Below are 24073 nucleotides of genomic sequence, written 5' to 3' on the forward strand. Positions count from 1 at the left end.
TGCCAATGCAGGGGACACAGGTTCGATCCCTGGTCCGGGAAGATCCCACACACCAAGGAGCAACTAAGCGCGTGCGGCACAATTACCGAGCCCGCGTGCTGCAACTACCAAAGTCCGCGTGCCTAGAGCTCATGCTCCGCAACAAGAGAAGCCACCACAATGAGAAGCCCGCGCACCGCAATGAAGAGTAGCCCCCGCTCGCTGCAAGTAGAGAAAGCCCGTATGCAGGAACGAAGACCCAATGCAGCCATAAATCAATCAATCAATAAATAAATAAATTTAAAAAAAAACAAAACTAAGCAAGGTTGGGGCCTGTTAGTACTTGGATGGGAGGTAAACTGCACCAAATGATGACATCTGCTCAGGACAGAGTAGGGGAAAGAAACAAGGTTACCGGTTCCCACATGGAGCGACCATCCACTGACAGCACGCTGTCAAGTTGAATGCCTGAACTCAATATCACATATTATTCACAACACCTAGTGGGGTAGGAAACTTTTTTGTAATAAAAAATTTAGACGTAAACCCTGCACTATTATACATTTACACCACCCAAAAGCAACAAAAATAAAAGGGATGGGGGTAAGAAGTGACCTATTAAAATTCTTATAATCAAAACTAAAAAACTTTTAATCAGTTTGTAAATATCAGAAGATAGTCTGCTTTTCACTATACATAAAAAATATGGACTTCCAGATTCAAAGCGATCCTAGGGGGTTTTCTAATATATTCCCTGCTTCATTATACCATTGCTACATTTACACCATCCTTGGAAAATAATTGTCTACTATTTTCTCAAAAAATCTCTTCAGGCTGTACGACCACATGTGTTCACACAATCTTTTCTCATAACCTTTATACATAAGCGATGTTTCTGATATAATCAAAACATCACCATTGAGAATAATTTTTCAGAGATGGAATAGTAAATCCATGACTTCCTTTTACTTCTTCACTGATCTACTGTGCAGCTTAGATATATATGACTCTTACCCAGGCTCTAAGTTCTTTACTTATGAATCTAAGCTAATATGGAATATTTAAAGACTTAGGCTTACAAATTTTATGAATTCCCTTACAGTTTCTGACAACAGATGTCAAGTAAGTACAAGGCATTCTCATCATGGTATCACTAGACGCTATTTCTCAAGGTTAAAAATCTGAGTTCCCCTAAAAGAACTAAGGAGCCACTGAGCCACTGGCGAAGGAGGACTAGACTGAAGACACAATGAGAGGGGTGACCACCACTTGTTAGCTGCATGCTTTGGCAAATTACTTAATCTCTTAGCCTCCACTTTCTTTACTGTTGAGTGGTTGTGTGTATTAATGTCTCTTAAAGCCCTCTGCACACTACTAAGTGCTGTAAGAAATGTGAGTTTGTATTATTGTCCTAAATAATTGTCCCTAGGATCTCAAAGACCACTGATTTAGAAACACAGTACATTTCATACATAGAGCCAGATCATTTTTAAGCTTCTGAGGACTGCTTAGGGTTAAGAAAGCATAGCATATATTTCATGAACAGCATTACAGGTAGGAATTAAACAGGAAAAGGTTGATGGTTTGAGAGAAATAGAGAACATTTTGTTCTAACTCACTCATATGTTCTTTGTCTCATTGGGCTTCATAAAGCTACAGTGAAGTCTTGACTGGAGATTGCATATTACCTGGCAGGTTAACCTTTCTCTTCTACAGGATTTGGGTTCAAAAGATGATGACAAAACCACCATGTGTCTAAAAACTGATCTTTTCAATTCTACTGTGTAAGCAGGTTGAGACTGCTATGCCTGTTAATTAACCCCTCAATCCCCTCAAGGTAATTGAAGCATAAATTTAAGATAAGATTTATACGTAGATAAAGTAAAGAACCCAGAGCATGCTTCTCCCACCCTATGCCCCTTCCTATCTCAGTTTGACAAAAAGCAGATTCCACAGCCTGAGCCCAGATCCACTGAGAGGAGTGAGGTGTGCACTTTGAAATAAAATAAAGCATAACACTTCACACAATATTGTCAAATGTATACTTTATAAATGTCTGGTCTTACAGAATTTTCCTGTTCTCCTTATGTATATTTTTGTGTAGAGAAAGGATAAACAGATCCCATTGTCTTTTCTCATTTTGTTAAACGTTGTAGTATTAGGCCAATTCTAACATATCAACTACTTTAACTTAGAAATTATTTTAGTTACAGACAATGATCTGTTTGGCTTTGTTCAAAATCAGCTCCAGGATGATCCTTCTTATATTTCCATTAACTATGAAATTAAATAGAGGAGGCAATTTTTAAAAGAGAAATATTACTTTTAGCCTGAAACCCTAAGTATTGAGCTTTGCCTGCAGTGGGTTTTTTTCAATTAAATTATAAACCATGGGTAATAGAGATTTATAATGGGAGTGCTGATACAATCTTAACTATAGGGAAACCATCCTACGTGCTCTATGCAGTATATGGATGGATTATTTGCATTAAATTATCTTTAGGAAATGCAAACAAAAAAAAGAAAAATGTAAAGCTTGTTGCATTATTAGCATAAAATTAAAGTCCTTGAATGCATAATTGTTCCGTACCCAAAGCACTGACGGATTTTATTGTTAGAGTTCAAAGACCTCCTGATTAATATGCAAAATAGCCTCATTTCATAAGCAGGGTTTTTTTTCCCCCTCTCAGAAAAGAGACAGTTCTTTCCTGGAGGAAAATACTATGAAGTTTAGAAAACACTAACTAATATTGATATAAAAGCCCACACATCTATATAGCCAAAAACAATAACAACTAGGTGCTATTAGAATATTTATATTTCTTCAGTCTGCGCATGACTATAAATTGTATGTTTAACCAAATAATATCTAGCTTAGGAAGATTAAGTGTACAAAATAAAAAGGGAAAACACTGTCTTTCTCTAGAAAGGTTTACCTATTTGTATAGTAACTTTTTAAAACTATCTAAAAGAAAGAAAATCCAATAAAAAGAGAAATTCTGGATCTAGTAGTATAAATTTAAATTATCTGACTCCAAATCTAAATTTACAAAGCAGGCTCCCTCCAATTTACATGGCCCCAGTCACCAAAGACTTGTAACAAGAAAACAATAATAAAGTTTAAATAAAGTTAAAAAGTACGTCAACAAATAAATGATTCTCCAGAATTCTAATTTTTTCTTATTTTTCTCTAAATAAATATCAGAATACTTTAATCCTTGGAAGTGATTTACTGGGTTATCTTCTTTAATAAATTTCTTTCCAGTGTGGACAGTACAGAACAACTGATTTTTATTCTGAATATTTAAATAATTTAAAATAATTTATGTTCTTTAGAGTATCTGACCCATGTTGCAAATCAAACTATAACCACCACAACACACTGTCAAGTTCGAGAAAATGTAGTAATTTCTTTCGACCAAGAAATGTTTCTTAAAAAGAGATATGAGGTCTTAAAATTCAGTGCAGTCCCAAATGTGTCTCATTCATTTGAACAATGGCACGTCAGTATATGGAACTCAACCTCCAGCTGTAACACCAGGTTCACTACCTGATTAGGAGTAATACTCTCTTAATATGCAGTATTCATATGGCAAGTACTGATTAAGAATCTAGTATGTGCCAGGGAGTGTGCTGGGCTTCCCAGCATTACCATTATCCCATTTGGGCCTCATATTTATATTTCACATTCATATTCACCAACTATAACCTGATACAGCTAGTATTGAGATTATTCTATCTAGCAGTGTGTTAAATTCTTAGTCAGAATGTTCAGACTATAAACTCATGCCAAACACACTAGGTAAAAAGTTACTCTTTTCAAAAACTCTTCTAGAGTTAGTGAAGAAAGAAGGATACACAATTCATCAATGTCTTTTTCAAGTCCTTAACATGTAATTGATACTCAATAAGCAATTGAGAATAAGTGAATGGTTAGATGACAATATTAAACCATATTCCCATTCTACTCAAAATTCATAAAATTCAGAAATGTTTAAAAGTATACTTTGAAATGGAAGGAATACAGATTACATATTTAAAACTCTACTTTGAATGTGAAAATGGTTTTACTTATTAAGTTGTGTTGTCAATAGGAGACTCTGCTATTGCCTCATTAAATAAGTATGTACAGACATTTATTATATGATAAAATGTCATTACATTTATCATATGAGTCAACAAAAAGCATGTTCCAAAAATGACGAGATGATTTAAAACTCGTTCAACTCAGAAAGGGCCCAGTACTCCAACATAATGGCTGAGATTAAAACTGTTTTTATATTTTTGCCACAAGGAAAAAACATCAGCCTTTTTGCTCACTCTACTGATTTTGCTAACCTAAAGGTTGAAATCAGCATTGTTACTGACAAGAAAAAAAACACACATTCTTTCATTATTTTTTACATTTTTAAAGTTTTTAAATACAATATAACAAAGTATTTCACTTATAAAGTACTTTACAGTTTACCAAGTGTTTTCATACAAGCCACCTTCTTTTAAGGGATTTAAAAGAGGCTTCCCTGAGAAATTACTACCCACAGATCACTGACAGTTCTATTGTATTTCCAGCTGGTTAAACCACATCTGTAATATAGAATTCAATTCTAGGTGCCACATTTTCAGAGGGACATTGACCAATTAGAGTGTAATGAAAAGCAAAGGTCCAGGGGCATCCCTGGTGGCTCAGTGGTTAAGAATCCACCTGTCAATGTAGGGGAGACGGGTTCGAGCCCTGGTCTTGTAAGATCCCACATGCCGCGGAGCAATTACGCCTGTGCGCCACAACTACTGAGCCTGCACTCTAGAGCCCGCGAGCCACAACTACTGAGCCCGCACGCCAAAACTACTGAAACCCGTGCGCCTAGAGCCTGTGCTCCGCAACAAGGGAAGCCATCGTAATGAGAAGCCCGCGCACCACAACAAAGAGTAGCCCCCACTCGCTGCAACTAGAGAAAGCCCACGCGCAGCAACCAAGACCCAACGCAGTCAAGAATAATTTTTTTAAAAAAAAGCAAATGTCCAGGTGAATAGGTGAAGCTATAATTTTTTTTTTTTTTGCGGTACGCGGGCCTCTCACCGTTGTGGCCTCTCCCGCCGCAGAGCACAGGCTCCAGACGCGCAGGCCCAGCAGCCACGGCTCACGGGCCCAGCCGCTCTGCGGCATGTGGGATCTTCCCGGACCGAGGCACGAACCCACGTCCCCTGCATCGGCAGGCGGACCCCCAACCACTGCGCCACCAGGGAAGCCCAGAAGCTATAATTTTTGAGAAATTATTCAAGCAAATTGGGAAGTGAAGAATAAGGAAAGGCATAATATCAGCTTTCAAATATTCAAAGGGCTGTCATGGAGAGATGAGTATACTAATTCTGTGTTGCTCCAGAGGCTAGAATTAGGATAAAAAGCTGGAAGTAAAGGAAGGCAGATTCCGACTGAATGCAAGAAAGAACTTTTAATCTGCTTGTACCGTCCAATAAAAATAACACCAGTCTCATGAGGGCAGTACAAATCTCTGGAGGTTTTCAAGCAGAAGTGGATGCCTGTCAGAGTTATAATTTTTAAAAATTACTATACCAGGTGGAGAATTAGGCTAAAAATCTCTAAGTTTCTTTCTAAATCTCAGATTCTAATTTTCTTGATAAAATGAAATACATAAACACAGTACAAAATGAGATTTTTATTATATGCTCATTTCTCTAACAGCTAAATATCTTCAATTACATTTTTAAAAATAAATATAAGATTCTGTGATACACAGAATGCTTACTTCCAACCAAAAAGAATCACTTGGTCTTTAAAACATCCAATGTATGAAACAAGAAGTATAACAAGTTTCAGGCAACAGGCCCTGTATGTCCTATTCACACATAAATTAATGCAATCATAAGAAAATATCTTTTATTTGTGAGGAAGCCATATAAAATTGACTATGAGTAAGTGTAAACTTAAGTATAATTTTTCGAATCAAGAATAAAGGAAATTCTCTCTCCTCTCTAACATGCCAGAACAGAAGGGAGCAGATGTTTTCCTAGGAGACTGTAACAATTGGACAACAATTGTTCACTTGGCTCCCTGAGTCCTCTTTGATCATACATAAGATGAAAGAGCTAATACAATTCTCTTTCAAAGTAGATTTATAGACCTAGGTCCTAGTCCCAGTTTTGCTACCAGATACATGGCCTTGGGTAAGTAACTTACTTCAGTATCACACTTTAAAAAAAAAAAAAAAAAAAGCAGTTGGATTAAAATCATTTTAGCTCTTTCTGGTTCTAAGCTCTATTACTTCTGCATATATGATGCCCCACTTATGCAGTCAAGCACTGTCGACCTTCAGGAACAAACTATAAACCTAATAACAATGTTTAAAGCCTGAAATTGTGAGTACCAATGGAAATAACATAAAGGAAAAAGAGATAAAGTCTAAGAGGACACATTGTGATCAGTTGGCAGACTGATGGAAAGAAAATGCACTCTCACTGGGTGATGACGGCTATAAAAGCTAAGCCCTGTGACCCTAAAGTCATAAAATTTGGAAGAAGTGGAAAGAAAGGGAGAGAAGAGACCACAAAGAAGAAAAAAAGCAAAACAAAGGGAAGAAAGGAGAGGAAAGAAATCAATAAGCAGCCAATCTCTTCAATGGCAGGACTTAAAAAAAGCATCAGAAATGGTGAGCAAGAAAAAGAGAGAGAGAGAGAAGAGAAACAGAGCAGAGAGAGCAAAAAGAAAGGAACAAACACTTGCTGGAGCATGAAACAACAGGGTTCCCTTAGTAGAGGTGGAAGCTGAGGCTCATTCACCTCCACAGACCAGGAGAGGGCTTCCTTCCACCGCAGCAGAGTGAAGTCGTGGTGTTGATGACAACCCTGACACACTGAGCTTAGTATGTGTTCGATCCGGTCTGCTTATCAGATGAGCGTACAACAACTTTAAAACGTTTTCATCTCTAGAATGTTTCCAAAAGAGTCTTGTGAATTAAGGCACTGACCTTTGGATTGTGAGGAACCTCATCCATCCAAAGGTAACTGAGATGCTCCCTGGTACGTGGAGTGAATTTATGGATATATATACATGGATGATTTATAAACAGATATAAATAACTTCATCCTTGAGGGCTTAGAACAAAGCTCTAGCCATAAAGAACTCAAATACACTTTGCCCTTCTCTCTCTCCTCTTTCTACTTGGATTTCTTGGGAATTCACATTTGTGTGGGCTGACGATGTAAATCCAGCAATGGGCTTAATGAAAACCATGAAGTGCACATAAATTAAACTCACAGCAGATTTCTCCATTTTTTCCCCTGTGTGTTATTTTCATAGGAATCTGTGTTTTCAGGAGAACTCTAAGCAAAGAGCTTGAAGTCATCCTAGCTCTACTGGCTATCTTAGCACCATGCAGATTTCCAATAATTATTAGTAATAATTCTGGGAAACAGAAAGATTATAATAAAAATAAAAGCATGCCAAATTAGCTCGTACTTAATTAGAAACACTGGAACATAAACTAAGAATGTGATAAGTTGCTATTCCCCTACAAAGAGTCAAAGGAATATTTATCTATAGGATATGATGTGAGATGGTATTTAGAAATACTAACTTACATGTCTTCTCCCCTGGAATTTTCTTGTATCCTTTCCTCAGCCCCAAAATCAGAGTGTCCCACTTTCTCTGCTATAGAGAATGGCTGTTGAAGCTGGACACAGGTAAACAAAATAATTCAATTCTTAGACAACATGTTTCGAAAGCTTACTTTGAATTAAGAAAATCTAGAATTCTAAGAGCTCCAAGCAAAAGTTTAAGCCTTAAATAACAGAGTTCAAATAATTCATAATCAGTCACATTTTAGCTTCTATTATTTATACTAGGTATCAAACTTCATATCCATCAGGACGGGATTTGATGACATACGATAGAAAACTTCCAATGTGGCTTAAAGCCACAAAGGTATATTCTTTCACATAAAACATGTTCAGAAGGTAGCTCCTATTCTCTGCTCCACCTTCACCCTCATGCTCACCTTATAACCCAAGATTGCCATTGGAGTTTCAGCCCTCCTGTCCACATTCCAGGCAGTAGAAGGGAGGAAAAGGCAGCAGCTCCCAGTGAGTCAACGCCTTCAAGAAGCCCTTCTGGAAACCACATATGGTCCCTCCATTTACCCAGAATTTAGTCTTATGGTCATACTGAGCTTCAAGGAAAGCTGTAAAATATAGTTTTTATTCTAGATAGCAATGTACCCAGGTAAGAAATTACTTGGAAAATTACTAACGAAAAACTACTAAGAAAGCAAGCTAGAATAGAAATTAGGTAAACACTTAGTGATCTCTAACACCACTAGCTTTTCTCTCTCTGGAGGACATAATATTCTCTGGGCTTGGGGTTAAAGGGGCTTTAGAGGAGATGTTTTGAGTGAGAGAGAGAGAGAGCAGAGCCTAGAGATAAATGGAACCAACCTGAAAGGACCAAGTGGGCGAAAGCAAAAGTGGTGTTCAGAGACCCCCCCAGAGTGAGCCCAGGAACAGACCAGTGAGCCCCAGGGAACAATGTGGGAGCATGGTCAGTGCTTTCTCACTATCCAGGTTCCATGCACGTGAGCGCCAAACTCATGAGTGCAGAGGAGCTGTGTTAGTCATCCTGCCCACTGGTTTCTGGCAAGAGCTTCCCAAGAGCTCAATGGCCTATTAATGCACCAAAAATAAATGTGCTCCTCTAGGCTCTGAGACTTGCTATGGTCTGGGTGAGCGATCTCCCTTACAATGGCTTAGGACATCCAGAGGACCACTGAAGCAGAAATTATGCTATTTAGCATCAAGATGGGTCCTGTGATCATAGTTTTTTTTTCATTTTGTTTTGTTTTAAGTTTTTAAATATATATTCCTATGTACACAAACCAGTCTTTCCAGAATCCAGAGGGGGAGTTGAAATTCCTCCAGTAACACCATTTGTATTCATTTCACATAACTGAATATTTACTGAGCTTCCAATAAGCAAGGTTCTATCTCAAAAACCTTTTATCTAGAAGTGTGGACAATAAAAGTACTTTAAAAACTGTAACATAAAGTACAGTATGTACTAAGAAAAAGGAAGGGAGGAGGAGGAGAGGAAAAGGAAAGAACTAACCTCAATTAAGCTCCTATCATGTATCTTACACCGTGCTAGGTGCATTTGTACATTATTTAATCCAGTGACAAGTCTAAGAGGTAAGAAAGTGGTATTATTCTTACTTTACATATGGGACAACTGAAGCTTGCTACAAGAATTTAGACCAGAAAACAACTACTGATCCCAAAATGGGGATCAGAGGAAAAAGTTCTGGAAACAGAAAAAAATGTCAACAGGTAGCTGACAGAAAAATGGACAAGAGGAAAGGACCTTTCAGCAAGAAGGATGAACCTGAGCATATGCAGGAAAAAAAAAAAAAAGAGTATTTATCCAGTTTAGCTAGGGCAAAAGGATATATAGAGGATGAGTGGAAGATAAATCTAGAAATAATGGATTGTAATCAAATTGAGAAGGCATATGAAAATAGCAGAGTGAAGAGTTTGCAACTAATCCAGTAGGAAACAGGATACGGTTATTTGAGGAAGATTTATCTAGTTCAGGTCTACCAATCCTTATCCACAATTCCAAAGTCCAAAAGTTCTAAAAATCAAAAATATGTGGTTTTTTAATAATGTATGTGGAGACAAAAGCCAATCTGATCTGAACACATTAGGTATTAAAGTTTAACATGAACAATGAGACACCATTTACTTATACCAATTATATCATTATTTATATTACTTAATGTGAGTATTCATACATTTCACTGAAGAAATAACAGTGTTTGATTACAGGATGCTGCCTCAGTCTCCATTAGGGGGATTTTATAATATACAGTATTTTCTCCATATTACCTTTCTAAAACTCCAAGAATTAACAAGAAAAGTCTGTATTCTAAAATATATCTAAAATAAATCAATTAATTAAAATAAAGTAGATCTGACCCCAATTTTTTAATATTAGATATTAGGAACTGTAGCTATGTATAAGATGGGACAGGGGGGAACTGAGGTGAGAAGACTAGTTTGGACACTTCCAATAGTCCTGGCTAGGAAAAACAAGTAAAGTATGGTGGCCGTGAGAATGGAAAAGATGGGTGAATGTAAGAATCACTGAGAATTAGATCTGGCAGCTGATTGGATGCAAGGGAGTGAGGAAATAGTCAAAGGAAAATCCTGGGAGCCTGGTGATAGTTTCAGTATCAACAACAATGAAAATGGAATCGTTAATGAGTTTGTTCTAATCATATTGGATTTAAGGCGTTGGCGGAACATCTAAGTTGTCATCTAAGTTGTGATATTACACACAGTTAGAAATGAGTGTTTTAGAGTTCAGGAGAGAGATCAGTACCTGAGGTGTAAATCTGAGACAACCACATAGAGGGGATAATGAAACCTATGGAAATGGATGAAATTCCCAAGAAACATAGAAGTGAAAAAACACATGCACAGGATTTTGGGAAATCACTAGCACTTTACTACATAGTTCTCTTAGTTGCACGAAAGGTCTACTGCTGAACATTAGCAGAGGTTAATCATCTCTTAATGATGGAGAAGCAGCATTGTCAGACGTATCAGAAATACACCAGGTTCTTATAGGAAGGAGCACAATTCCAGAATTCCCTCCTAATAACACTTCAGGGTATCTGCTGCCAACAAAGAACTGAGCAAACATCATTTTGAGATGCCCCAAAGCAGATGGGTTCACTTTTTTCTAAAATCAATATATGTCATTGAGTCTACATTTTTTTATACTCCCAGGCTAGTAGAAATGTAGCTTTCTGTGGAGTGTATTATTGGGGCCAGTCCTGTCTCAAGAGGGTCATTCAAGCCAAGGTAAACTACAATTTGTCAAGTTGTTAACTTATGTGAAAATGGTATCTTTCTTACCAATGCTGCTACAGATTCATATCAGTATTTAATGTTTTGTAGCAGTGAAAACATGGTAGGAATATACTGCAATGAGTTAAGCAGATACAATGGAAAGCCACATTCCTCACCTCTAAAAGCAAAGCTACAGATGGGATAGTTCTCTAGAGGTGTGATGGCTAATTTTAGGTGTCAGCTTGGCTGGACCACATTACCCAGAGATGTGGTCAGACATTATTCTGGATGTTTCTGTGAGGGTGTTTTGAGGTGAGAGTTACATTTAAATTTGTAGACTTTATGGTAGATTGCCCTCCATAACGTGGGTGGACCTCATGTAATCAGTTGAAAACGTGAATTGAACAAAAGACTGACCTCCCCTGACCAAGAGTGCATTCTTCCAGCCTCGGCCTCCAGACCTGAACTGCAGCATTGACTCTTTCCTGGGTCTCCTGTCTGACGGCTCTGGGACTTTAACTACAACATGGACTCTTCCTGAGCCTGCTGGCCCACTGCAAAGTTTGGATTTGCCAATCTCCATAATCGCTTGAGCCAATTCCTTAAAATAAATAAATATATATCCTATCGGTTCTGTTTCTCTGGAGAATCCTAATACAAGAAGGATAGAAGGAATAAAGCTACATAACATCAGGTGATCTGAAGAAACTGGAGAAACTGAAATCTGTGATCCGGGTTGTCTGGAAAAAAGCAATGTAGTCAAAAACCAAATGGTGAAAAGCAAACTGATTGGGGCATTAGATTCGTTAAAATGGCAAACTGATCAAAAATAAAGATGCCACTCCCCCACTTTTTTATTTCTTGATAATTTTTATACATCACTGGCAGTTTTGCAACCTTTAGACATTTTTGTCTTTTTCACAAGATGAGGGATTTGCTCCTATTTTTTTTTAATTTTAAATTCATTTTCCTGACCAATCAAATTCAGACTTTTGTGCATCAAGTGACAAAGGAGTCAGCTATCCTATGACAATTCCAAGATTTCAACAGCACCTTTTTATACAGCTGGATTTGTACAAGCATTTAAATGTTACATTTTCCCTTTTGTTTAAAAATAAATGGAAAACAGCAAATTAAAGGGCCAAAAATAATGCTAGCAAGCAAAGGTCTCATAAAGTTAGCACAATTGTGACAAGATGGAGATCACTTGGCATGCAAAGAAAGGTGGACGTACAGCTTCTGTCATACAATTGTTAATCTTTACTCAACTGCATGTTAATTATGAGACAGAGAACAAAATTAAGAATATGTAAGAAATGCCACATTTAGATGATCAAATATTGTTTGATAGACAGAGGTAATTAGGAATTTTATAATATTTTTAGCTTTCCAGGACTGGAATGCCCCTTACAACATGTATGTCTATTATTCAACTTTTCACATATGACCCCCTCACATATTTTAAGAACATAGATATGTTGACAGGATAGTGCTTCTCAAACTTCAATGTGCATACAAATCACCTTGGGGGCTTGTTAAATTGTAGATTCTAGTTCCGTAGGTCTGGGGTAGTGTATGAGATTGTGTCTGTGAACCACACCATGAGCGGCATGGTTACAGGAGACTCACACTCAAAGGTGCATACAAACATTGCAAAAATTACTCCGCCCATGGTTCACCAAAAGTACCACTAGATGAAAAACCAGTAACTGATATTACTCAATCGAAACAACTGATTTTAAACCAATTTTTTTAACCAATCTGCTTTTGGAAAAATTATTTTAAATTATTTCATTTGCTGCCAAAACTTCCATTTGTTAACTTGTTGCTGGCTCGTAGCTTGCCCCCATACATGGAGGGCAAGGAGAGACCCAAGAAAGAGGCAGATCACTCCAGATTGGGAGGTGGTGGTTTTAATAAGCAAGTGAACTTACAGACGAGGCTTGTGTTGGATGGCCATAATATGAGTAAATCTCTGCACCCCACCAGAATCTTAAAAGTTTACATAGAGGCCTTAAGTGGGTTCAGTCACATATTCAGTCCAGGTGCTCTCAACCACCTTACTGTCTCAAGGCTGCATCCCTGAATGGCTCCTAGTGTAGGAACGGTGGGCAGAATATACGTTCCAAGGACAGGGGAGGGGTGAGGAGCCTCTGATTGCCCAGGTCCAGCTCTTGGGTCAACCGGCAGTTCATATTCTCTCAATGACCTCCTCCAACACTAGTTGAATTCATTTTTTAAAATCCTTTTTCCCAATAGACCTATAATGGCAGCAAAGAGGAGGCAAGGAAATATAATGACTTTTTCTAATATATCTCTCAAATAGGCTCCTTCCTCAGACTTCCTTAATTCACAAGTCAGTGGTACCATCATTCACCCAGCTACGAAAGACAAAAACCTAAATATTGTCTTTCATTTCTTTCTCCTTCATCTTCTACATCCAATCTGGCATCAAATATACTCAGCTCTATCTCCAAAAATGTATCTAATATCTGACCACTTTTCTCCAATGCCATCACAACCAAGCCACCATCATCCCTCAGCTAGACCACTGCAACAGGTTCCTAACTGGCCTTCTTTTTTCCATTATTGCTCTCCTATTACTCATTTGCTCTGTAACAGCCAGATGATCTTATTAAAGTGTAAATTACATATCACACCTGTTTCCAGTGCAACTGACTCCCACTGCAGTTAGCAAAACAGAAAAAGGCTTATATTGGGTTTTAAGACTCAACAGGATCAGGCTCCTGTATCTGTCTCTCTCCAAACTTATCACTGTGCATGTAGATTGTAGATGTCACCTCATACATCATTCTTTCCCATACAGGTCACTCTTGTTTTTGACTATTTCAAACAGGCCATGCTCCTTCAGGCCTCAGCCCTTTCACACTTATTGTTCCTACTGCCTGGAATTCCTGCTGCCTCCTTCTCCTGTGGTTGGTCCCTTTCATTCGGCTATTGGTTCCAATGGCATCCCCTTACAGAAGATTTCCCTAACCACTCTGCTTGAAATAACCTACCTTCTCCACGTAACTTACAATTTTGTCTGAACCAAACTTCAGGATTAGAGAAATTGCTATTAATTACAAAGATTTAAGAATTACCCTCAATATTTTTCTTATTTACCAAAAATATAATAACTGGCGTTTTTTAAGCCAAGCCTACTTTTATAGGGAAAGAAATACAGAAATATGCATTAAAGTAACTTATAGCTTAATGAATTATTATAGGGACTTCCCTGGTGGCACAGTGGTTAAGAATCCACCTGCTAACACAGGGGACACGGGTTCGAGTCCTGGTCCAGAAGATCCCACATGCCGCGGAACAACTAGTCCCGTGCACCACAACTACTGAAGCCCGCATGCCTGGAGCCCGTGCTCCACAACAAGAGAAACCACTGCAGTAAGAAGCCCACACACTGTAGCAAAGAGTAGCCCCTGCTAGCCACAACTAGAGAAAGGCAACGTGCAGCAACGAAGATCCAATGCAGCCAAAAATAAATAAATATATCAAAGAAATAGAAATAAAAAATAATGAATTATTATAAAAGAAGCATCTGAGAAACAGCACCCTGGTCAGGAAGTAGAACATAGCCATTCCCTACCCACCCCCCAGAAAAAAACCTCTTTCCAACCACAACCCCATCCTTTCACCCTATAGGTAACTGCCATCCTGACTTTTATTATACCAACTTCTTTTCTTGTCTTTTAGTTTCAGCACTTGAGTATGCATCCATAATTTAATATCATTTTGCTTGCTTTTGAACTTTTACAATCATAGGGTACCTTTTGTGTTTACTTCATTTGTTCAATATTGCTTTTTTAAAGATGAATGCATGTTGGCTATAGTTCACTTATTTAGTTTGCTGTGCAGTATTTCATTGCATGAATATACCACAACTTACTTGTCCATTCTATGTTGATGGGTGTTTGGGTTGCTTCCTTTGGGCTATTAAAAATAATATTGTTATGAACATTCTTGTACAGGTAACCTCACACATACATGCACACATCTGTAGGGTATATGCCTAGAAGCAGAAATACTGGCTTATAAGGTATGGAATTGTCAGTTTTTCTAGATTATGCCAAACTGCTTGTTCAAAGCATTTGGGTCGATTTATAGTCCTGCCAATGGTGTATCAGTGTTGCCATTACTCTACTTCTTTGTCAGCTCTTGCTACTGTCCATCTTTTAAATTTTAGGTATTCTAGTGGGTGGCTAGAGGTGTCATTGTGGTTTTAATTTGCATTTCTCCTGATTACTAATGAGGTATTATTTCATCCATGAAATCATGAAGTTGGACATGTACAAGTGAAGTGATATGTACAAGATCAGGCTCAAGCAGGTCCTGATCATGAAGCTGCATGATCAAGTGGCTCAAATGCCAATAGCGACTACTCATGCACTGCTGCTTCTTCCTTAGTCCACATCGATGCTGTCATGGGGATACCCATAACTTATTTACTGCGGAAGGAAGAACTCAGGCCTGGTATAGGGATGGTTCTTCACAATGTGCTTTGGTAATTATCCCTGCAATCTAGAGTGTCTCTGAAAGGTAGTGAAGAGAAATTTTCTCAGTGGGCAGAACTTTGAGCAGTACTTCTGGCTGTCTACTTATCTAGGTAAAGAGATGTCCACAGGCGTAGATCTACAGTATTTCACGGGCAGTGGCTAATGGGTTGGCCAGGTAGTCAGGGATTTTGAAAGAATAAGATCAGAAGCCTAATGACAAGGAAATCTGGGGCAGGAGTGTGTGAATGGACCTCTCAGGATGAGCACAAAATGTGAGGATATTCGTGTCCCATGTGATGTTCACAGGGCAACCACTGCAGTGAATGTCTTCCTTTTTCAAACGGACAGGCTGACTCATCCTCTGGATGTGGTCATCCTCTTTCCCTAGCATCCCAGTGCTGGCTCAGCGGTCTCATGTACAAAGTAACTGTGGCAGCAGGGACAGACCTTATACACGGACTCAGCAACATGAAATTCTTCTCACCAATACTGATCTTACTACTGTCACTGCTGAGTGCCTAACCTGCTAAGAACAGAGACGAATCCTGAGCCACCAGTAGGGCCCCACTTCCTGGGAGACACCAGCCACCTGGTGGCTAATTAATTACATTGGATCTCTTCTCTAGTGGAAGGGTCAGCAACTGTTCTCATGAAAATATTAATTCTGGATATGAATCCTAAGTCTCTTCCTGTAAGACTACCAACCATAATCTTACAGACATGGTTATGTCTCACAACATAAATTCTAAATGAGAAATTCATTTCACAACAAAAGAAATGTAGCAATGGGCTCATAGCTATGAAATTCATAGGTCTTTCCATGTACCAAATCACCCAGAAGTAGCTGGCTTGATAGAATAATATAATGACCTATTAAGACTTTGAACCAGTCATCAATATATGATGTTATTTCTCCCACTGCCGGAATACATGGGTCCAGGAATCGCAGAATAAAAATAGGATGGATTTCTCTCAGTATTATGTGTAATAACCCACTCACAGAATTTTTTATTACCATCCCTATAAAGGGGCTATGTTGATTTGGTGGTCTTAGCTCCCATGGAAAAAAAATATTTCTACCAGGGCACACAAAATGGTTCAAGTGAATTTGAAGTTGAGACTGACACCTGAATATATTAGGGTCCCTATGACACTAAACCAACAAGCAACAAAAGAGGTTCCTATAATGGCTGGGGTGGTTGACCACATTATTACAGGGAAATTGATCTACTGCTACACAATGGGGTCAATAAGAACTATGTCAGGAGCCCAGGGGTTCTCTGAGTTGCCTCTTAATATTCTCTTATTCAAGAGTGAAAGTTAATAAACAACCAACTCCTAAGGACTCAGACCTTCCAGAATGAAGATTCGCCCACCCTACTAGGTAAAGAGGCAGCCACGAGCAAAGCCAAATGGAGCAGAGGAAGAAGTTATAAATATCAACTACAGCTTCAAGACCAGTTATAGAAACAAGTACTTAAGCAAATCTACTTCATCGTTTACGGATATTTTTGTACATATTAACTATTTTTTCCCTCCCCTACCCCCTATCAAGTTACATAAGAAATGTTGGTCGTAGTGCACTTGACAGTTTAATTGAGGTGGGATTGTGACTGAACCAGGATAAGTAACACCGCTAAGGATAATAGTAACTGATGGAACTTTACTTTTTCCCCTTTTGGGGGAGAGGTGAGAGTTTTTCCGTTGTACAAAAGATAGTAAAATCTGCATAGACTGAAGTAAACTGTTGCTGTTGTACAGAAACTTAAATATGGGTAGAAGGCTGTGCGTGGCTGCTTAATAGCTAAAAGGGAAGGTCGCGCTTGTTACTCGCCATAGGCACTCAGCTCCCTCTCCCTCACTGACACACCCACCCTCCTGTATTCTGCTCTGTTTTCCTGGGGTTGGGACACATGCAAACTACATTTCCCGACTTCTCTGCCAACTGGACTCCTGTTAGGTTTGGTCAATAGGAGGCACCACCGGGAAGTCAGAGGCAGCAGAGGTTCTGGCACCATGGTAGTTGTTGGCAATCAGCAGGGGTGGAGTGACTGTGAATGCCAACACACCACAGATAGTACATATCAGCAACCTTAGCTCTGGTCCAGGCAGTACCACTTGAGCAGATCTAGGATCAATTACAACAGTCTCCAATAGTGCAGCGGCGGGTACAGGCTCCTAGCAGTTTCTGAACTCTGAGAATATCACCCTCCCATAGAACAACCTAACTACATTTACCAGTTCTCCAGGAAAAAATTATCAACACCCTAGAATGACATAAAACGAACAAAAAAATCCCCTCTAATTAATGGAATGATCAAGAGGTAGGTCTAATTTAATTACAAGGGTGTCTGAAAATGAGACAATCAGACGGTACTGCCACAGTCACAGAGCAGCACTTTCAAGAAGCGCTACTGGGCGTGCCACAGCATCTCCTTATTTCTCTCTCCCATCAGTTATAATTTATAATGACATCACTGTACCTCAGATTACAGTGAGGGAGATTTGCCTGGCCTTTCTTCTATTACTTGGCCCCTTATTTTAGGAGCACAGGTGGCTTCAGGAACACAAATATCCTTTCTCAAACATAAATGCCTGTCTATACTTTTGGTACAAATTTTAACATAAGCTTTTATTTTATGGCTTCTCTCCTTATGTCATAATAAATATATTCTGAGATTATCAGACTTTAACAAATTTCATCAGAAATAAAAAATAGTATCTCCATATGATTTCTTCCCTCTGGTAAGCCAAGTTCATTTTGTGTAAAACACTTCTTCCCTTGTAAGTTTTAATTTAAATTGAAGAATTTTATTTTAATTTGACTCTCCAGTCCTATCACTAGTAAGTATCATGTAATTCTGGGACCCCAAAGAAAACAATTGTAAATCAAGTTCTGTAGAACTTCTTTAGTTTGTATTTAAACTAACCATTTATCCAATTCCACAATGAAATCAGTGTTATAATTTTCTTAACATTTAACTTAAAACATTAGACAGAATAATCTGAATGGGGGAAAAATCATTATCAAATGCTAAAAATGTAAACATGAAGGAAGTAAACATGAAAACAAATCTCTTTTTAAAAATTCATTTAATTACAAGAAAATTAGGCAGAAAATTGCACAGTTCCAAACAAATCCTCTGTATAAACACAAGGGCTCATTCACCATCATCTTTTTGTATTTATCTCTCAAATAACATTCCATCTATTGAACCCAGCCTATACTGGCAAAATTAGAATACATGGATATTTTTACTGTTTAATATTCCATAAACAGAATTGGCTTTTGTCCTTAAGTTATGATGGTATCTGTCATTTTGCTTCAGAGAAAACTCAAATTGTTCCCTTATGAGTATTTCAATCAGCCACTCTCAAAATCCAATGCAAAAAACAAAAACAAAACAAAACAAAAAACGCTGTTGTTTCACTAAAAGATACCTGTCTTCCACTTCATTTTATCAGCCTAAGTACAAATTCGGAGAAAAGCTTCTTAAGTCCTGCAGTTTCAAATTCCTTTTGTAACTCATCCAACGATGAATACTCTTTGACTTCAAATGCCAGAAACCTGCATTATACAGGAGAAACTCATGAATATGCCTAAATTTGTCAGAGTATAATTATCGATTCAGTTGCTTTTCCATCTGCAATAGTACTAAATTATACCTTTTGTGTTCTGTCTGTACTTTTGCTTCAAACAGTACACTAATCATTTTCTCTTTGCATTTCTTTCCACTTGAGTCCACATCTACTTTGCAGGTTTTCTGAAGAATCAGGTACTCCTAAATGATAAAATCAGTACGTTAAATACATATCTTACTCTGAATCTCAAAGTCCTAGTTTAAAAGGAGCCATAAACCTATAGGCTTATTTCCACGCTTACAGAGTACTCACTTTCTGAATCAAGCAGTTAGAGAGTTACACAGTGTTTTCACATACTTTGAAGCATAACATTCTGGTGAATGCTGGAGTAAAGAAGGGTCTAATCGAACTACGTAGGCTTAAATCTAAACTAGATCTGATTCTGGGGTTAGTTATCTAGATCTTCTGTGCCTCAGTAACCTATTCCATAAAATGGTACTCATAACATCTACCTTATGGGGAAGTTGTGATAATTAAATGAGTTCATACATATAAAGCACTTAGAGGAGTGCTTGGCACAATAGTGCTTAATATAGTACCAGCTACTGTCATTATTATCACTTCCTCAAGGTCGGAATGAAGTTAACAGGCACACAGTACCGAACATTCCAAATTGATGGCATCTATAAATATGTACCTGTAGTTCTCAATCCTGATATACAGTCTTATAAAAATTTAAGGGATATTTACATTAAATGACATTTTAGGGACAGCTAATAAAAAAGAAAGAACTCCTTGAAAAGTACTCTACATTACCAGAGGTCAAGCCATATGATTAAATAAATTAATTAACTGATGGATCCAATCTGAGAAACAACATCTGCAAAACAGCTACACTTAGCCTAATATGCCTGAGCTGGCTTAAAGAAAAATCTGAGCCTTTTGGGGATATATGAGCAAAGAAATTAATTTGTATTCATTTTGTCAGCCAGTATTTTATCCAAAAGGATCAAACTTTATAGATATACTGTAAATCACCTTAAAATTTGTGGTTCCGGGGCTTCCCTGGTGGCACAGTGGTTAAGAATCTGCCTGCCAATGCAGGGGACACAGGTTCGAGCCCTGGTCCGGGAAGATCCCGCATGCCAAGGAGCAACTAAGCCCGTGTGCCACAACTACTGAGCCCGCGCGCCTAGAGCCCGTGGTCCGCAACAAGAGAAGCCATAGCAATGAGAAGCCCACACACCATAACAAAGCGCAGCCCCCGCTCACCGCAACTAGAGATAGCCCACACACAGCAACAAAGACCCAATGCAGCCAAAAATAAATTAATTAATTAATTAAATTTTTAAAAATATATGTGGTTCCTTGGTCAGACCCCAACCCAATATCTTTATTAAATCTGAAAATCTGTTGTACCTATACACTATAACCCAGCACTACTCTGGTCAACTGAAGTTATTAACCAACAAGTTTTGGGATAAGAGCCCATGACAAAAAGCTAGGTAGTTATCCTACAAACCTTTAAGATGATAGGTTATGCAATATAAATCTGTTTCAAATAAATTCCATTGTAATTATTCTTGACCCAACCCACTTGAAAGCATAAAACCTATTAAGTGATTTGCAGCTCTTTTAAGATTTAAAATATAATAAGCAGCTTTCTTTGTCTGGTCCCACATAAAGCAGGTTAGATGAGTTTAGAATGAGAACTTGAAAACTCTGAAGAAGACGATGATTTTGAAAGCAGCTGCTGAGACAAGTCAGGTGGAAAGCAAAAGTTAGGGAGGAGGTGACAAGCTGACAGCCCTAACGATTCTACTTCCACTCACACTAAATCCTGGTTAGGAGGGAACAGCTCCTCTTTTCAGGTATAACAGATACCAAGTTCAAGCGTCAGAATGTATCTTTAACTTCCAAAAAGTTAAAAATTTTTGCAGGCTACCCACAAATATACACCTTGCTGTGTGCCTAACTAAGGAAAGAACTATAAATACACACAAACTTTTAGTGCAAATTTATAAAATTTAGGCTCAAAGCTGATTACAGAAACAAACACTCATGTACCAGAGATTTTTTTAATAACCTACCACTTTCATTAAGTGGCATGATTTTTAAAACATAATCTTCTACTTATTCTTCAAGCTTTTCAAGTCTGTAGTTGTAATTAGAAGTTAAAGACAGTCTTTAAAAAGAAAGATCCATTAACATGGTAAGAGTGAAAGCAGAAACATCTTAATGATTAATCTGTCCCATTGTTATCAAACACACTTATAGACACACCATTTTAGCAGAAAATAGCCAAATTCATATTCAACATTAAAATTTTTTGGCACCTTGATGTTGTTTCTGTCTCCCTGCAGTAAAATCAGTATTACTTTACCCATGAACATCAGTCTTCCTGTCAGCCTTAAATCGGAAGCCCACTTCTCCACACTTTTGACATATTTGGTCTTTGCTCTCATATGGTCTAAATGCAAAAGAGTCATCCACAATCCATCATCCACAGTCGTGCTTGCTGCAGAAGTGCACTTTTCACTGCCACCTCCAGCTTCTGGCCGCCTGAGGATGTGCCTGAGATTCTGCTGAATCCAGAGAACTAGCTCATGAACCATAGGTTCCGACAAAAGGGTCTCTGCTTGCTCCAGTAACTTCTCCTTCACAATCTCACACTCAGCCCTGGTCAGGTGTTCGGAGTTAACCACAATACCAGGCAGACACGACGGGTAATTAACCGGTAAATGGAACACCAATCGTAAGGGTATATCCGCATCCATAAATCCTTCGGCTCTTGTGAGAATTCTGAACACAGTTCCATCTGTCTCTGGAAAGCATCCAAAAATAATGATTAGCTGTACCTAATTCAATCTGAATGGAACACTAACAAGTTAGAATTTTTGTTTCAAGTATCAATTTATTTTTCATGTGAAAACTAAGTTATTTTATGAAGAGATACATCACACTAAGAAAGCCATGATTTACAGATTCTTACTTTCAGCCATACATATATAGTCATAGAATCATGCTCACCAGCACCCAGGATTTCACTGGCATTTATAATTGCCATTATCCCATTTTTATTAAGGTTACCAGAAAGGTTTCTCATCATATGATGTTCTTCCTCCCCAGACTTAGTTGATAATTCAGAAATTCCTAATAAACTCATATGAACATTCAAAGAAACAGTATTGTGTATTTATAAAATCAGTGATTAGTTTAAAAGTTATACACTAAATCCGGTGAAAGTCATGTTGCAGTGAGTCTGAATCAAACCAAATACTGGATCCCATGTGGTTGCAGGAGTACAGAGCAAACCATGACTGTGCATACACAGTAACTGCCTGGACCCGCTCTTTTTCACTTCAAATATATTCGTATCAGTGTAACATGAAGGCAGCGGGAGGAACTAAAATTGGGCAGACATCAGTTCAGCTGTTTCTGGCTCCATAAGGAGGAGGGGGAAAGGGGAAAGCGCACACAGGATACGAGATGAAACACTCTGCTCTCTTTCAGATTTGCTCCACTTCACCCCTCTGATGTGTTCCACACCACTTCACCCCACTTTTCAAAAGTTGATAAAACGTCAGGCTGATTCATTCTGCAGGGGGCAGAAGCACACAGATCAGAAGAGCAGAGTAGAACCGAACTGGGTGCTGACGAGGCTCTTTGAAGCTAACTTGCCTCCATCTACCCTACTTCTTTCTCCACAGCCCTTGTTTCATTCTCCTTCACAAGACAGGCAGTCAGATTGTTCTAATTTTCATACCTGGATCGCTGCTCAACACCCTCAACAATGGAAACCTGAGTGCATTCCCATTTTAAAGAACCTAACAGAACATTAAAATGGCTCTCTAGCCATCCAATTCCATTTATAGAAGCTGTTGTTACAGACATGGATTCATATAGGACCAAACACATCCATTACACCAGGTTTTTGTTTAATAGAACCTTCAGTATCAGCTGCAAAGCACTGCCGTTTTAGGACACCACCCCGAAACCCAGGCAGTAACCATTATAAAGATCACATTAGGCGGCTTCCCTGGTGGCGCAGTGGTTGAGAGTCCGCCTGCCGATGCAGGGGACAAGGGTTTGTGCCCCAGTCCGGGAAGATCCCACATGCCGCGGAGTGGCTGGGCCTGTGAGCCATGGCCGCGGAGCCTGTGCGTCCGGAGCCTGTGCTCTGCAACGGGAGAGGCCACAACAGCGAGAGGCCTGCATACCACAAAAAAAAAAAAAAAAATCACATTAGGGCTTCCCTGGTGGCGCAGGGGTTAAGAATCCACCTGCCAATGCAGGGGACACGGGTTCGAGCCCTGGTCCGGGAAGGTCCCACGTGCCGTGGAGCAACTAAGCCCGTGCGCCACAACTACTGAGCCTGCGCTCTAGAACTCGCAAGCCACAACTACTGAGCCCGTGTGCCACAACTACTGAAGCCCGCGTGCCTAGAGCCTGTGCTCTGCAATGAGAAGCCACCGCAATGAGAAACCCGTGCACCGCAACGAAGAGTAGCCCCCGCTCGCCGCAACTAGAGAAAGCCCGCGCGCAGCAACGAAGATCCAACACAGCCAAAAATAAATAAATAAAATAAATAAGTTTATTTTAAAAAAAAGATCATATTAAAGTGATGTAACTTAAATTTGTATTACATAAGTAAAATATATGCTGCATAAAGGAAGATTTTCCAAACAACTTAGTACATTCCTCTAAAATCCATCACCAGCTTCTCAAAACCCTTCTTTCTTCTATCCTGTTACTTATCCTTTGTAAAAAATATTTTATTATTAAAGTAAGCTCCCTAGATGTCAGTTAGATCACTGCACTTCACTAGATAAAATGGGCATTATAAATAGACCTACAGACATGTGACCACTAGGCTAAAAAAACCCTCCAGAAATCATCTAGAGGGTCCACTTTCCCTCTCAAGGGGGAGGTATAACTTTTAAAGTTCTTCATTCATCATTCAACAAACATTCACTGAGTACCTACTAGGCCCAAGGCACTGTTCTAGTCTGAGAGAAAACAACGGGTAAGACACAGATCCTGTCCTCTTAAGTCAATCCAGTTTAATAACATGAAATAGTGGACAGAGCCAAAGTGATCTTCCTCAACTTCTCTTCTACACCTAAAAATGTCTTTACTTA

At 38.7% G+C, this 24073-nt stretch overlaps 1 protein-coding gene across 13 annotated transcripts in view; it reads right to left on the bottom strand.

Annotated features, from left to right (window-relative positions):
• Window positions 1-24073, bottom strand: part of RWDD3 (RWD domain containing 3) — a 78159-nt gene that overhangs the window by 48538 nt on the left and 5548 nt on the right. For 5 of the 13 annotated variants that reach the window (XR_007479237.1, XR_007479241.1, XM_049714840.1 and 2 more), the window contains exons 2-4: window positions 21269-21756; window positions 19017-19132; window positions 18792-18918 (exon numbers count right to left, since the gene is read on the bottom strand). Coding sequence is in view for 6 of the 13 variants with exons in the window: in XM_049714840.1 (XP_049570797.1) it covers window positions 18804-18918; window positions 19017-19132; window positions 21269-21756 (719 nt within the window). In the remaining 7 variants the exon portion in view is untranslated. Of the gene's footprint in view, window positions 1-7575; window positions 7668-7991; window positions 8175-18426; window positions 18919-19016; window positions 19133-21268; window positions 21757-24073 lie in introns of those variants that run through there. The other 8 variants (XR_007479229.1, XR_007479228.1, XR_007479227.1 and 5 more) reach the window with 4 other exon arrangements.

This window comes from Orcinus orca, chromosome 1 (genome assembly GCF_937001465.1).
Source record: "Orcinus orca chromosome 1, mOrcOrc1.1, whole genome shotgun sequence".
NCBI classification, from domain to species: Eukaryota; Metazoa; Chordata; class Mammalia; order Artiodactyla; family Delphinidae; genus Orcinus; species Orcinus orca.